This window comes from Puma concolor, chromosome B3, assembly GCF_028749965.1.
Source record: "Puma concolor isolate L17-30 chromosome B3, mPumCon1.1.hap2, whole genome shotgun sequence".
NCBI lineage: Eukaryota > Metazoa > Chordata > Mammalia > Carnivora > Felidae > Puma > Puma concolor.
In genome coordinates, this window is record NC_141672.1 from 118,913,561 (window position 1) to 118,928,376 (window position 14,816).

General features: G+C 39.8%; 3 protein-coding genes across 8 annotated transcripts in view; 2 read left to right on the forward strand and 1 right to left on the reverse strand.

The window, feature by feature from the left end:
* Positions 1-8,884, reverse strand: part of HMG20A (high mobility group 20A) — a 68,690-nt gene extending 59,806 nt beyond the window's left edge. For 3 of the 5 annotated variants that reach the window (XM_086711273.1, XM_086711275.1, XM_086711276.1), the window contains exon 1: positions 8,585-8,884. The gene's annotated coding sequence lies outside the window, so the exon portion shown is untranslated. Of the gene's footprint in view, positions 1-2,444; positions 2,496-8,584 lie in introns of all 5 variants that reach the window. The other 2 variants (XM_086711277.1, XM_025919660.2) reach the window with 2 other exon arrangements.
* The window catches only part of LOC147580339 (uncharacterized), a 60,626-nt gene continuing 54,669 nt past the window's right edge, over positions 8,860-14,816 (forward strand). The window contains exons 1-2 of the mRNA XM_086708553.1: positions 8,860-8,911; positions 9,282-9,564. Of these exons, the coding sequence (XP_086564679.1) occupies positions 8,860-8,911; positions 9,282-9,564 (335 nt within the window). The remainder of the gene's footprint in view (positions 8,912-9,281; positions 9,565-14,816) is intronic.
* Positions 9,595-14,816, forward strand: part of PEAK1 (pseudopodium enriched atypical kinase 1) — a 315,319-nt gene continuing 310,097 nt past the window's right edge. For both annotated transcript variants that reach the window (XM_086711282.1, XM_025919501.2), the window contains exon 1: positions 9,595-13,587. The gene's annotated coding sequence lies outside the window, so the exon portion shown is untranslated. The remainder of the gene's footprint in view (positions 13,588-14,816) is intronic.

Here is a 14,816-nt window from a genome sequence, read left to right on the forward strand (position 1 = left end):
ATACCTTGAGGGAAAAATAAATTTAAAAAATCACTTCTTAGTGCCTAACCTTCTCTTCTAGGATTCTGGCCCTTCAGTCCTGGCCTCCCAGGGATCCCTAAACCCCAATTTTTGTGTACCTAGCCTTACACTTGCTCCTCTACTTCTAGCAGAATCCTCTGCTAAGTTTCATAATTTCTTCTCTTGTACTATGAATTAAGCAAATTCCTACAGGGAAAAAATGAAGCATAGAACATATGCTTTGCAGTTCCCTGGGCTCCATAATTTTGGTTTCTTAAGTCCTGGCTATCTTAGTATGTCTCTGATGCTTTTTTTCTTTTTCTTTTTTGATATTTGCCTTTTCATGTTGTTCTCACCAAAAGCATTAGTCTGTAGCAACCTACTCCTTCAAAGCCAGAAGTGGAAGTCATAGCAAGGTTCTCAACTAAATCTCTACTGTCTACCAGCTGTGACTTTAGCAAGTTACTTAACCTAGATATTTAAACATTCTGAGTTTCAATTTTCTTTTATCTAAAATGAAAATACTACCTTATAAAGTTGTTATAAGGGTGTGAAGATTAAATGAAGCATATCTGTAAAAAGTCTAGTAACAAAAACACTTACTGGGGGCTTACTATGTGACAGGCACTTTATGTGGATTTAATGTAGATACGGTTATTATCTCCCATTTCCTTTTCAAGGTCACATAGTAGTAAGTGATGGAGCTAGAATTTGACTCTAGAGCACTTTTCTTACTAACTACTCAACACTACTTCCATAATATTGCCTTAGTACTGTGCCTGACACCAGTAAATGTTCAATAAATGTCAGTTATTATACAGGAAAAACAAATGCTTCAGAAATATATACAAATCACATAAATTTTCTACTGTTTTCTTCTATTTATTTTTTTCCTTTTTTGAAAAAAAAACTTTTGACAAAAAATTCTTAAGACATTTTTCTATGTATTTTAAAAGAAGCTATTGTGAAAAATGTCTAAGAGCCTACTGAACAGATAGATAATAATTTGCTCAACCATTTCTTTATTGTTGGATAGTTAGAAGGTTTCCATTTTTTCAGACAGATATCAGTATTATTGACTTTTGTGCCTTTAACTATTTTCCTTATTTGAAGTATTTTCTCAGAATAAAATCCTATCAGTGCAATTACTGGCTCAAGACTATGAACACTTTATTACTGCTTATAAAACAGCTATATTGTTTCCCCAAAGAGTTGTGGTAATTGTGATAACCACCAGCAACAAAAATGAAAGGTCTGTGTTAAAAGAATAGGAATTAAAGTGATGGTGTACAGGAATGAAAGAAGTGTGGAGATGGGAAAGAGAATAAAGATACACATTTTGAGGCTAAGAAAGAAAAAAGTAGAGGATCTGGATATTATTTCTTGTGAAGGAGGGGTATTAGTTTCACTTAAAGGAGTAGGGATGGAAAAAGGACTGGGCTGTTTTGAAAATTCCAATGCTTGAATACAAATACACAAACATATACATCATAATTTTTTGTGAATAATGTTACTGTGTAAGTTTTCAAAAGATATGTTTCTCACCCTCATCAATGTAACACCGGATACAGATAAATATTATTTAGGTGTAATTTACAGAGAGATTGATACACCAGGGTTTAACTTGATCTTCAGTATCCCTTATTCTAACCTAATATTCTAATATTTAGTAATCTGGTGTGTGGATCTCTATTATTATTGTTTGAAGATATACAGAGAAATGATCTCTCTTAAGGATAATAAATTATAAAGAAAAATTATACATATAAACTACAAAATGACCACACACGTTATTGTTGTCCATTACTTCAGTCAATTTATATACTGAAAAAATTATTTTCCCAGTAAAATGTGCTGGGAAGCAGGAGGTGTATATTCTGGCACCAACTGTGTCATTTGCTTGGTGCATAATTTTGGGCCTTAACTGCCTTTGGACTATGTTTTATCTTACTAAAAGCCAGTACTGGAACATGCATCTCTTATTTAATTTTCCTAATCTTAAATTAGTTTAGTGAATATACTATACTTGAATAAAAATGAAAGAATCTCTCTTCTTTTGCTAACACCTACCATGATCTGAATACCGTATTAACCTTGTTACCAGGTTAGACTTGAAGTTATTATTATTTTTTTAATGATTATTTATTTTTGAGAGACAGAAAGAGACAGAGCATAAGTGGGGGAGTGCAGAGAGAGAGGGAGACACAGAATCCGAAGCAGGCTCCAGGCTCTGGCTGTCAGCACAGAGCCCGATGCAGGGCTCAAACCACAAACTGAGATCAAGACCTGAGTCGAAGTTGGACACTTAAGTGACAGAGCCACCCAGGTGCCTTGAAATTATTATTTTAAAAGTTACTTTGTGGGACTCTCTTAGGGCATTTGTCTGCTCCGTCTACTGTCAGATGAATCTCACTGTGTGTACTCCAAGGCAGTTGCTTTCCTACCAGTGCCTTCATCCTCCTTTCCTCCCTTGTAGATTTTGGGACAGTATGTACCTGACTATTAGGAAAAAACAGAAAGGGCCCTGAAAATGTGGCTTACAGAGAGTCCTTCCTCTCTTTGTCTATGCATGATAGCCCCCCCAAGAAAAAAATGAAACGAATGAAAAACTTCTCTGTTAACTGCTTCATTATGAGTAGAAGTAGGTGCCTGACTATCCAAATTCCACTTCAGATTTCTCTTCCAGCTTCTGTTAGCCCCTAGAAAATTTTAGTAGTGATACTGAGGGGTCATGGAGTATGAGAATGATAATTCACCTGAGAGGCATTCAAATCATGTCTCTATCACATATTAGTTAAGTGATTGTGGGCAAGTGATCTGAGGTCTCTAAGCCTCAATTTTCTCATATGTAAAACGAAGTTAACTAATACCTACAACACCAAATTATTAGAATCAAGTTAATCAAATGGTACTTGGAATCATGGCTAACTGTGGTTTGAAATGTGAGTATCATTTAGAAAATACAGTAGTTTCTAGGCTGATTCAAATTAGAGCTGGTTTCATTTCTAGGGTCCTAGAATGGGGAGAGCAAATATAAAGGCTTTGAATTCTTTCATGCTTCAATAGATGCCAATTCCATGGTATAGAAAATGGTATATTAAAAAAGCAAGAGCCAAAATAAAGACTAATTTTACATCTATTCAATTAGCCAAAAACTTGCTGTGAATTTATGGCAAAAACAACATTCAAACATTGCTGGTGACATCAAAAATTAGTATGGCCTTTTAGAGAAATAATATAACTATTGTATCGAGAACTATAAAATGCCCATACTCTTAAAACGAATAAACCTACTCGGAAGACTTTATCCTAAGACAATAATTCAAATAAGGAAAATAGCTATCGTTTTACTTAATAGTGCCTGGCACATAAAAGGTACTCAAACGTTTCTTCAAATGGATACCTTTATTTGCATTGACCCCTCCAGTCACTGCCTTTGGTTCCTTCTCATTTAAGATTTTCTATTCTTATCACCTCAGGAGAGTGTTAGAATCAAATTCTAATATCTTTGCTTAGTCTCTGTTCTGCAACTTTCCCCATTAACTTCACTGTTGATTGCTAGCAGACCCCCTTGCCTTCTGATACTTTCACCCTCTAAACTCAGATGACCTTCACACAGAAACCAAGTTGACTATATACTACATTCTTGACCAAATCAAAAAGAAATCTGAAGATTCCTTCAAAATCCTAGGATGTCTTTTTGTTTTGTCAACACCTTTCTAGACTAATTGACTCACTGCCTGCTTCATGAAGACAGAAGACAGCCAGAAACCTTCATACCCATTCTTACCCGATCCTCCTTCTTTCTTAAAGATATAATTCACATATCTCTTTCGTGTACAATTAAGTGGTTTTTAAAATGCTGTTATATAAGGTATTCTAGTATCAAGGTTGTACAGCCATCACCTTATGTAATTCCAGAACATTTTCATTACTCACAAAAGCAACTCCATACCCATATGCAGTTACTCCCCATCCCCACCTCCAGCCTCTGGCGTCTCTAATATACTTTCTGTCTCTGTGGATATCGCATACAAATGCAATCATACATTATGTGGCTTTCTGTGTCTGGCTATTTGAGTGTAACATTTTCAAGGTTCATCCATGTTATAGCATGTATCACTACCTCATTCCTTTTTAGTGATGAATGATATTTCATTGTATGGCTATACTGTACTCATTCAACAATTGGTGAACATTCGGGTTTATTTCTATTGGCTTTTTGGCTCTCATGAATAATGCTGCTATGAACATTTGCATAAAAGTTTTTGTGTGGATACATTTTAATTCTCTTGGGTATGCAAACTATGAGTGGAAACGCAAGTTAAGTACCTCTTGATATACAAATCTATTGTTTCCAAGTTCAGATAGCTTGGGTTATCTCTCACAATGCAAACAACTCCATACTGACCACTCCATTTTCACTCAAACACCTTAAGTCTTCAGAGTCTACACATATTAACTGCAACTTATTTCTTTCCAATTAAGTTGAGGGCAGGGATCAATTCTCACGGTTCTGATCATATACTAGACATTAAATATATGCTCATTGATACACTGACACCCTAAGATCCTCACAAATGTGAGAATGATGACTTACTCATTCCTTCATCTGGCAAATATTTGAGTTGTATGCTCGTCACTGCGCTTAATGTGTAAATTGTGGATAAAAGTTAATCAGTTTCGTCATACCCCAAATGCCAATTCGACTCCACAAATATTCACTGAATACTTATGATGTGAATGGCATTGTGCCAGGTATTTCAGCAGACATAGATAGGAATAAGATATAGTCTGCAGCCTTTTATGGCAGTACATAAACTCTACATACAAAAATAGCAACGACAAAAACAGCAGCAGCAGCAGCAGCAGCACTGGATATTAAATGCCATAAGGAAAGTACAAAAGGCTCTGGAGGGTCAATGGGCAGAGTACATATGCTTGGGAGAGTGGAGTGAGAAGGACCGACATCAGAAAATACTTCTTGAAGTTGAAGGTGGTAGGGCTTCCAAGACGATGGCATTTTGATAGATAGGGATTCCTAGGAAAAGAGAAAGTGTTTCAGGCAGAAGATAGCAAGAACAAAGATTGAAAGGCTAAGTACAGTACAGAATTTTTTTCAGAGACCAATCCTGTTAGGAATGTGTAGATGGGTAATGAGAGAAGGCTCTTGAATGTTAGGCTTAGCATTTAAATAGGTTTAGAAGAATCATTTGAAAGTCTTTCTGTAACGATTCAAATTACTTTGGTGATTCCTTAATCTTTTCTCAAAACTTTTCTAGTATGTGTATTTTCTAAAGTGATCGTGGAAATTAGAGATTTCTCCTTCCTACAAGGAATAAAAAATAAAATCTTGATAGCTAACTAAGCAGGCTGATAGGAGAAGGCTTAATTTCAATAATTCTAGCACTGCATCTCCATACTTTTTGGGGACATGTAAGGCTTAAAACACACAGGCAGTCAAATCCTAACGGTCAAAATCGCAGAAGCAAGACTAGGAATAAAATAATTGTGTTCATTAAGCTCCTGACACCCAGGCACTGTGCTTGGTGATTTACACAGAATATCTCTGATCCACCAAACAACCCTATTTAGGTTTATGGCAACTGAGGCTTAGAGAGATCAAGTAAAATGCTTAAGGTAACAACCTCAGTTAGTAAAAGGTGGACACCAGTTTTGAAACCAGACCTCTCTGTTACCCTATTTTCTCTATTGCTCATTTTTGTGTTTACTATATAAAGGAGGACAGAATGGCAAGTTCATGATGTATGTATCAATGAACAGGACTACATATTTAACAGAGGGGCTTTAATGGTCTGGAGGAAAACTAGGCTGAAATATTCAAAACTGGTTTTAGAACGGCCTAATGAGCAAGATCAAGAGAGATGAAATTTAGGGCTGCTTCTTGAAGGAATACGGACAATGATTATACAATCAATCCTATTTAGGAATGCCAAGGGAGCAATATTCCACTTCTCATTTGGAGACAGTAAACTCCAACAGAATATGGATATTTGTCCATACTCACTGATACAGTACAAGTCCCTAGAACAGGGTCTATCCCACAATAAGCACTCAGTTAACTATTGCTGGCATAATGAAAAATCATGCAAGGGGTATTCTCATTTGAATACACTTGAAGGTCTTGAAATAGAGATAAAGACAACAGAGTAGTAAGTTTAAAAACCATTCAAGTTGATAGGATATTCTCTTTACTACTCAACCCCATGTCAGAAACAAACTACCAAAAACAACAAACATACAAAAAAAACAACAGTTGTCAAACATTAGCATGATTTTTCAAAGAAAGGTGGTCAGAAGAACTAAAAGACACTTTCGTACTTTATATAGCATCTAGTACTCTGTGAACAATGAAATTTCAGTGAGGTGGAATCCAGAATCTTGACCTATTATTTTAATATTTCAAGCTTTTGGGAGCAGTACATCCAGTGACTGTTTTTGGAAAAGAAAAGGGTTATCTAACTAATCTGAATACCCTAAAGGCATCAACAATTTTTTTTTTTAATGTTTATTTTTGAGAGAGACAGAGACAGAATACGAGTGGGTTAGGGGCAGAGAGAGGGAGACACAGAATCTGAAGTATGAAGTAGGCTCCAGGCTCTGAGCTGTCAGCACAGAGCCTGATGCAGGGCTCAAACTCATGGGCCACGTGATCGTGACCTGAGCGAGGTCGGTTGCTTAACCCACTAAGCCACCCAGGTGCCCCGATTTTTCTTATTTCTGTATTACTACAATTCTTCCATGGGATAGCATAAAGACCAATTAAAAAAAAAACTCTGCTTCCCAGTTTCCAAAGGCAACACTGCCTTTGCATCTCAATCAATATTTTAACTACATTTCCTCTATCTTTTTCATTCAGTTCCACAATCTTTGCTTACTTCAAGAATTCCTAATACTACAGTTTAATAGTTAATTTATCAGAGTGGTCATATCATATTTTCTTTTATATTACATTAATATGGACGATAGTGAACACTTTCTAATCAATTAATTAATTAATACTTGCTCGAGGCAGTCTACATGTTCCTAACTTTCAATTAATAATAAGAGACATTATCATGTCTTGCCTTTTCAATTATTGCAGAAATTTTGTCTTTCAAAAGGTTACTCACTGATTTTAGGGCCTTAGTGTTTTTGTTTTTGTTTTTATGTCTACAGAAGGTTAAAACATATTTTCCTTACTGTAATCTTTAGTTGAAAACACATTTTCTATTAAACTCTAAATGAAATAGCTTTTTAAAAGAACTATAATTAAAACAGCTGCAAATTCTGAGGACAGATTAGGTAACAAATCCCAAAGGAAAAAGTACACAGGCCTTACTCTTTCAAAATGTCTTTAAAGACATTACAGTTCACTTGATGTTCTAAAATTACTAAAGTTGAGATTTCATAAGCTCCAAAAAGTTTGATTCCTTCAGTACACGCACACACAGTGGTACCTGAAAGGAGCAGCCAAGGAATCAAAATTGTGTTTATTACCACTTTACATATAGTTTTTGTTTTTTATAAAACATTGAGAATGTAGGAAAAATAAAAAGTTCTGTCTTAATTCATCTTTGGTCCTTTGTGAGCCACATTTTCCGCTTGTTTAAAATCTAGCTGAGTACCATGAGCCTTGCACCATGATTTAAAACCACAAAGAGCAGATACCAGTTTTTAGTTGGTGCTGAAATTAATTAAGTTATAAAGGGGAAAAATGTACTAAAGCACAACTTTCACAAATGCTCTATGTTAAGTTACATGTAAGAATTTTTAAGGCTGAGTAACTTGTTTTCAGGTACAGAGTAAAATCTGTAGCCTAAAATAAACAGGCCTAAGAATTTAAGATAACAATGGTTATCAGTCGAGGTAATACCAAGTATTTCAATACTTCAGTACAATACTTCCACGCTTGTAAGGCGAAAATACCTCATAATTTATGTAAACCATTGAGTCCTATAATGAACCACCTCCTTATAAGAGCAGCTACAGAGTTCCTGTGGCATGTCAAGGCAGAGAACACCACTATACCTCACTCAGTCAAGGTTGGACTCGAGTAGGGGAGCAGAGGTGGGCAATTCATTAATCACACAAGAAAGTCTGTCTTGTACAACTGAGAAATTTTAACAAGGGTCTTCAAATACTTTGATGAAGGCATTTAAAAAAATTTGTGGGGAAGGAAATTTTCCATCTTACACATGGAAACAAAACTCAAATTCTGACTGGAGGCTGGTGATTAGCACAACTTTGTGGAACAACATAACTTTTCACGTAAAACACAATCCCAAGGCTTTAAGATACCGTCTATGCAAATGGCACCAAGTATCACCTTTTCAAGCCTTCGCCGGCACTAGAAGTGAGTTGGACACCCCCAATCCATCACCCTACCCCCACAGGAAATGGGTTATGTTTTCCCCCTCCCCCAGGACGGTCTTCCTCCCCTCCCCCAGCCGGAAGTGAAGCGCCCCCATTCAGACGGCCTCAAACCGAGACGAACCAGTAACAACAGCAAAAGAGAGATGATCTTCAAGGGGTGAAGGGTACCTCCACTGTGGCCACCCCGAAGCTCGCCTTGCTTACTGACCTGCTGACGATAGGGGTGGGCAGGGGCCTGGGGCCTAAAGAAAGTCCCTTGCACAGAGGACAATTCCCTGAGCCCCTCTCAATCGCCTTCACTCTTCTCACTCCGACGTCTCACAGCATGAAAAAAATTCCTCCGCAGTACTTTATTTTGATATCGTCTCTTTCCCTTTAATCGCTCAACCATCTTCCCATAGGCAACTTTTGCTATCGCAGTAGCATTTAAAATTGTTCCGGTGAGTAGGAAAATGGAATATTATTCCCCATACCTTCAGAATAATGAAGGGATTATTTTGTTCAAATGCGGCGAAGGATTACGTGATTACGCAAGGTGAGATTTATTTTCGCGGAGACTTCTGGGATATGTAGTTTTTTTTTTAATTGCTAAGGCCTGCAGAAAGTATTGGGATTTAAATCGGTAATTACTATATACTGGAGTCCTTGAAAATACACATTATGTATTCGAGGGCAGGCTGACCAGGGAACTTCGGCACCACAAGGGCCAGTACTTCGTTGCCCTTTTCCTCTGGAACTTAATGGAACCAAAATTTCCCTTCGCTTTCGGTGCAAGGTCCTGGTCGTCCCGCCTTCTTCCTTTGGCCACGCCCTCCTCAGCCAGTCAGGCGCCCTCATAGGCTGATCTTCTGGAGGTAGGCACGCGAGAGGAGGGGCCTCACCGTGACTCCTCCCGCGGGGCCGAGGCAAGACTGGGGAGAATGCCGAGTACCGAGGGCTCGTGCGCGCGCGCGTGCTCGCTCGTCAAGGAGAGTGTGCGCGCGGAGGGGCGGCGCGCGGGGCTGGGAGGAGGCGGGCAGGCTGGTGGGCTGGGCGGGCGGCCGGGAGCGCGCGGCCGACTCGGCGGCGGCGAGTAGTTAGTTACTTGTTAGTCAGTGTCAGTTGCTCGGTGGCGGCGGCCCTGGTCACCAGGAAGGGGACGGGACGGCCCGCAATGGTGGTCACCACAGCGGCATGTGCTCCTTTCAGGTAACGGGGGCAGGGCTGCCCGCGTCCCCTCGGTTCCCTTCTCCTCTCGCGCCGATTTGTGGGACCACGGTCGTTCTGGGGTGAGGGCGCTGACCTGAGAGAATGGGGGGGGGGCGGCGCAGGGTCGAGTGGCGCCGCCGCGGGGGCCCAGGCGGTGGGTGCGTCCGCCAGGCGCGGGATCTCTGGTCACCCCCGCGCCCCGCCGCCCCCGGGCCCTCTGGCGCCCCCCGCTCCCGCCCCCGCCCTCTCCCGCGGCGGCTGGGGCCCCGGTAGCTCGGCGCCCCCCAGAGGAGGGAAACTTGGGACCTGGAGACGAGGGACGCCCCCGGGCGCGGCTGGGAGGCTGCTGGGCAAAGTGAAGCCTGTAAAGAGCTGGATGCAGTGGGGCAGGAAGGGCTTCTCGTTCTTCAGTCTACACGGTCATCCCGCTCCCAACCCGGGAGGATCCGGCGCAGGCTCGCCAACCGCGCCAGGACGAAACCCCACGGCTCTTTCCTATTCAACTTGGCCCTGCGGCTTGTGAGCCCGCTAACGTGCGGGTTTGCTCGGTTGTTTGGGGATTTTCAGTGGTTCGGTTGGTCAATTTGTTTCTCCTTTGCCCTTTGACTCATCCGTTCTTGCTACTTTCCTTACCTCCCGCGTTGAGGACTAGCGGTCTGAACCCCCTTCCCTCCCCCGCCCCGTCTCCTGCACCATCCGTCTGAGAATTTGATTTTTTTTCTTCCCTTGACAATCTTAAAGACTGCTGAGAGCGACAGGAAAGAGGAGCTTTCCCACCTTTAAATGTTACTTTCTTGCAATCCGGTTTGTTTGTTTGTTTTCAATATCCAAGTTTAAGAATTTGAGAGCTTTGGAATGGAGTTATTAGGAGGCTGGCGTTGAGGGGATAGTGACGAGTTAAAAGAAAACTATGATTTCATCTTTATTGGCTTTGCTATAGAAAAGCTAATACATTTTTCTTCTGCTTCTGTTAAATATGGTAAGGTTCTATGTTGAATTAAATATTTGGAGACTTACATAAAAGGCTATTTTTAGGTCATTGGATGATGTATGTCAACAGCTTTTCACCTGAATTGGGTTTGCCTTGAGGATTCTGTTTTGGGCCTGCGTACTGATTTTTGTTCAGCTACAGCTTTTTAATTTTTTCCCCCTGATAAATGATGTAGAAATGTGTGTAGTGGGAGAACCCGTATTGCTCTCCGCAGTGTGGAAGTGAAAAACGTGAATTATGCACAGGGGTAAAACTTTCCATGAGCAATCTTGGATACTTGCTTCATGATGGCTTCTGTAATTTCACAGCATTTCTAGATAGCTCAATTCACTGGCTGCCTTAATTACTTTCTGAAGTGCCTGGCACTTCTTCTCTTTGGTGACTCGTTTAGTAAACTATAATGGCTGATATGGTACATTTTCTTGGCTTTAAAGATGGGAGTTACAGCTTCAGCCCAGAGATTAATAGTTAACAATGGAAGCAGAATTCATACCATTGCTAGTGAGTTTTGGCTATGACCAACTCACAAACTATGTGAAAAAACAAACATCTTTCCATAGCTGTCAGGGGGGAAATATTTTATCATGTCTTTATTTTGGAGACTTCAAGTTGATTATATTATGTGGGAAAAAATGTCAAATTATTTTCTTTAAGGCTTTGTGATGTGTGGTGTTCCTTTCCATCTTCTACCCCCCATTTAGGGGCTGATATTTATGTTTGGCTGGGTTCCAGGATGGGAAGAAAATAGTTTGGTGAAAGGAAAAGATATGATTGCTTTGAACTGTTATGACACGGCGAGTATTCATTTTACCCAGGGATAGTACAGAGAAACTTCCTCACTAATGTTTGTACCCCATTAACATTCTGTCAGAATTTGTTTTTAAAAGCCTATCCTGAGGCCCATAAAGAAATAATGCCACTTCATAACTGTTTCTGACAATCTCGTTAAAAAATGTTCCTGGAATGCATTATATGTGTACTCATATAAACATTTATCTTTGTACATTTATGGTAATGTAAATATTTAAGTCTGAGGGCTTAAAAACTTTTATTTGCTTATTTGCATACATGTTTTTCAACATCTAGCAGTGCCAACCATATTTGCCAAATAAGCATCAGCCATAAATTCATGCTTTGGCACATTTCATATAATAACTCTTCTAAATTGCTCCATGGTGAAGCATCATGAGATTAGCATTTCCTTCATGAGAGAGATTTGTTGTTGTTTTTAACTGTAATGATGTGCTGTTTAAGCGGAACAGGTGCTGGGCTTTCGCTGTTTGTGTTGAAACCTGCCAAATCATACTCTTTTGTTAGATGGGCTGTTAAGTAATTTAGGAACCAAACTGTGGCCCCTGGCATGCAAAGTGTGAGTTCAAGGTTCCATATCACTGCTGCGAATCCCTGTTTTCACTGTAAGAGGCAGATATGTGTGATGAGCTTTACTTTCTCATTGCTGTTCTCTCTTTAATTCCTACTCCTCGCCACCACCCCAGTCCTTTCATTACTAGAGCTCCTTTGAAAGTCTAGGCTCCTTCACTGCTGGTTTGTTTTCATTGAGGAACTAGAAATTCTAAGAACTTTGAGGCCAAGAATAGATAGTTCGTATTTATTTGACAAATATTTTGATTGCCTTTTAAGTGTTAGGCATGGTGGACCCTGAGAATATGTAGAATGATATTCCTTTTTGCAAGCAGGGTACAGTTTAGGAGGAGAAGATAGTGGATAACTGATAATTAACAATGTGATGTGATATATGACACAGGAGTAAGTAGATTCCTATGGATGGAAGCAACAGGAGGGATAGTTGACTAAGACTTGGGGTTTTGGGGGGGCAGTCCTGAAATGCATCCCTGTGGATTCCCTGAGCTAATCTTCAAAAATAGGACTTAACTAGGTTCAGAGAAAGGACAGAAAAGAGGGAAAGGACAGTTTGGACTAGCACTATCCTATAAAAATATAATAGGAGCCACAAATATGTCATATGTATTTTTGAATTTTCTAGTAGCTGCATTAAAAAAAATAAAATGTTATTTACTTTTAACAATACACTGTAATAATAATACAATATTAATAATATGTTATTTAATTTGATATAGCTAGAATATTATCATTTGAACACATGATCAGTATTTTGAAAGTATTATTGAAATATTTGACATCTCCCGTTTCATACTAAGTCTTTGGAATCTGGTATGTATTTTACATTTATTTATTTACTTTAAAGTTTACTTATTTATTTTGAGAGAGAGAAAAAGCACAAGGGGAGGGGCAGAGAGAGAGAGAGAGAGAGAGAGAGAATCCCAAGGAGGCTTTGCACTGTCAGCGCAGAGCCTGACATGGGGCTTGATCCCAAGAACCTGAGTCAAAGTCAGACATTTAACTGTCTGAGTCACCTAGGCACCCCTGTATTTTACATTTAAAGCACATCTTAAGTTTAGACTAGTCACATTCAAGTACTCAGTAGCCACAGGAGGACAGTACAGTTTTAGAACAAGGGCCAGTAAAGTGGTAAGAAGCCAAAATACTGAATGCCTTATGAACCATGTTAAGAAGATTTAACTGTATCCTAAAGGCTGTGAGGATTTAGTGGGGAAAAAATGTTGTGATGGAATCAGGTTTGTGTTTTAGACCTATCATGTTGTCAGTGAAGTGAATGCTGGATTAGAGAAGGGCAAAACTGGAAGTAAGGTCAGTTAGGAAGCCAGCCACTCTTGTTGAGAAAGGATGAGGGATATAAAGCAAGGAGTGGGTATATGAGAGATTTAGGAACTATTATATTATCAGCAGTTCAGGGTACATAATCAGATTATGGAGTTGAGCGAGGTTGAAGATTTAGGATGATTCCCACATTTATGTGGTGAGCTACTGAATGGGGCAGACAACTGAAGAGAAGCCAACCGTCTGTGCCAGACTGACCAAAGATGAAAAAAGGAAGTTATGAGAGATTTGTCACAGAAGCTGAGGGAGGAGAATATTTCAAGGACTAGAAGTGGTCAACACTGTATCCTGCCATGAAAAGGCCAAAAAAGGTAAGGGCTGAATAAAATCTCTGAGACTTGATGATTGTCATTTGTAACTTCAGTAAGTGCAGGTAGCTACATTGTAATGCGTTTAGGGGGTTGAAGAGTGAATGACAGATGCTTAGCTAATTAAGTATTAATTAGCTAGTTAAGGGCTAATACAGTGTTTTCAACACAGAACTGAAAGGAGAGTATAGGTGGAGGGAGATGCAAGGGATTTAGAGAAGTTTATTCCCCTTCCCTTTTTAAATTGAGAGGATCTTGGGGAGCCTGGGTGGCTCAGTCGGTTGGGTGTCCCACTTTGGCTCCTGTCACCATCTCACTGTCTCTTGAGTTTGAGCCCCCCATTGGGCTCTCTGCTGACAGCTCAGAGCCTGGAGCCTGCTTCAGATTCTGTGTCTCCTTCTCTCTCTGCCCCTCCCTCCACTCGCACTCTGTCTCTCTCTCAAAAATAAAATAAAAATATAATTTTTTTTTTTTTTTTTAAATTGAGAGACTCTTGTGCACATTTCTGTGGAATGGAAAAGAACTACAGTTGGGGAGAAATGGGTGGGTGGGGAGGGGGAGAGAGATGATTGATTGAGCCAAGGATTTGGAAGCAATAGGAGGGGATGGGATCCAAGGCATAGGTAGAGAAATTGGCTTTGGGTAGGAGATGATTTTCCTTTCCCCAGTGAGTCAAAAGGAAGGAGGTAAAGTTTGTAACTGACAAGGGCAGGAAGGAGAATGAGTTGATGACATGTATCATTTTTGAGTACCTGCTAAGAGTGAAGGAGAATGTGGTAGAATAGGAGTTCTTACAAAGTGTGTGTGAGTTTAAAAAAAAAAAAAAAAAAAAAAAAAAGGTATGTGATTTTATAACAGCTTCCAAGGGAATGTGAGGGCTCTGGGGAGGAGAGCGAGAGAGAGGGGTGTACACACAGATACACACATGACTAAGAAAGTGAAGAAACATTGTTAGGCATCATTGGAGGGCCCATTTGAAATTGTACACCCTGGATTTGTAGAGGCAACAGTTTGCATGGTTGTTTGATTGTTTTCTCCAGCATGATCACTCTGGGTATAGCTGAAGGAAACCATTTAATACTCCCAAGAACTCGTAAGGTTCCTACTGTTAATCTTGATTATAAGATGAACAGCTAGAGTTCAAAGCCTGGTAGTTCAGTACCGGAGCCCAGGCTGTTATTGCTTTGCAGATGCCTGCTTGGGAGAGATTCCTAAAGGACAAGGAAATTAGA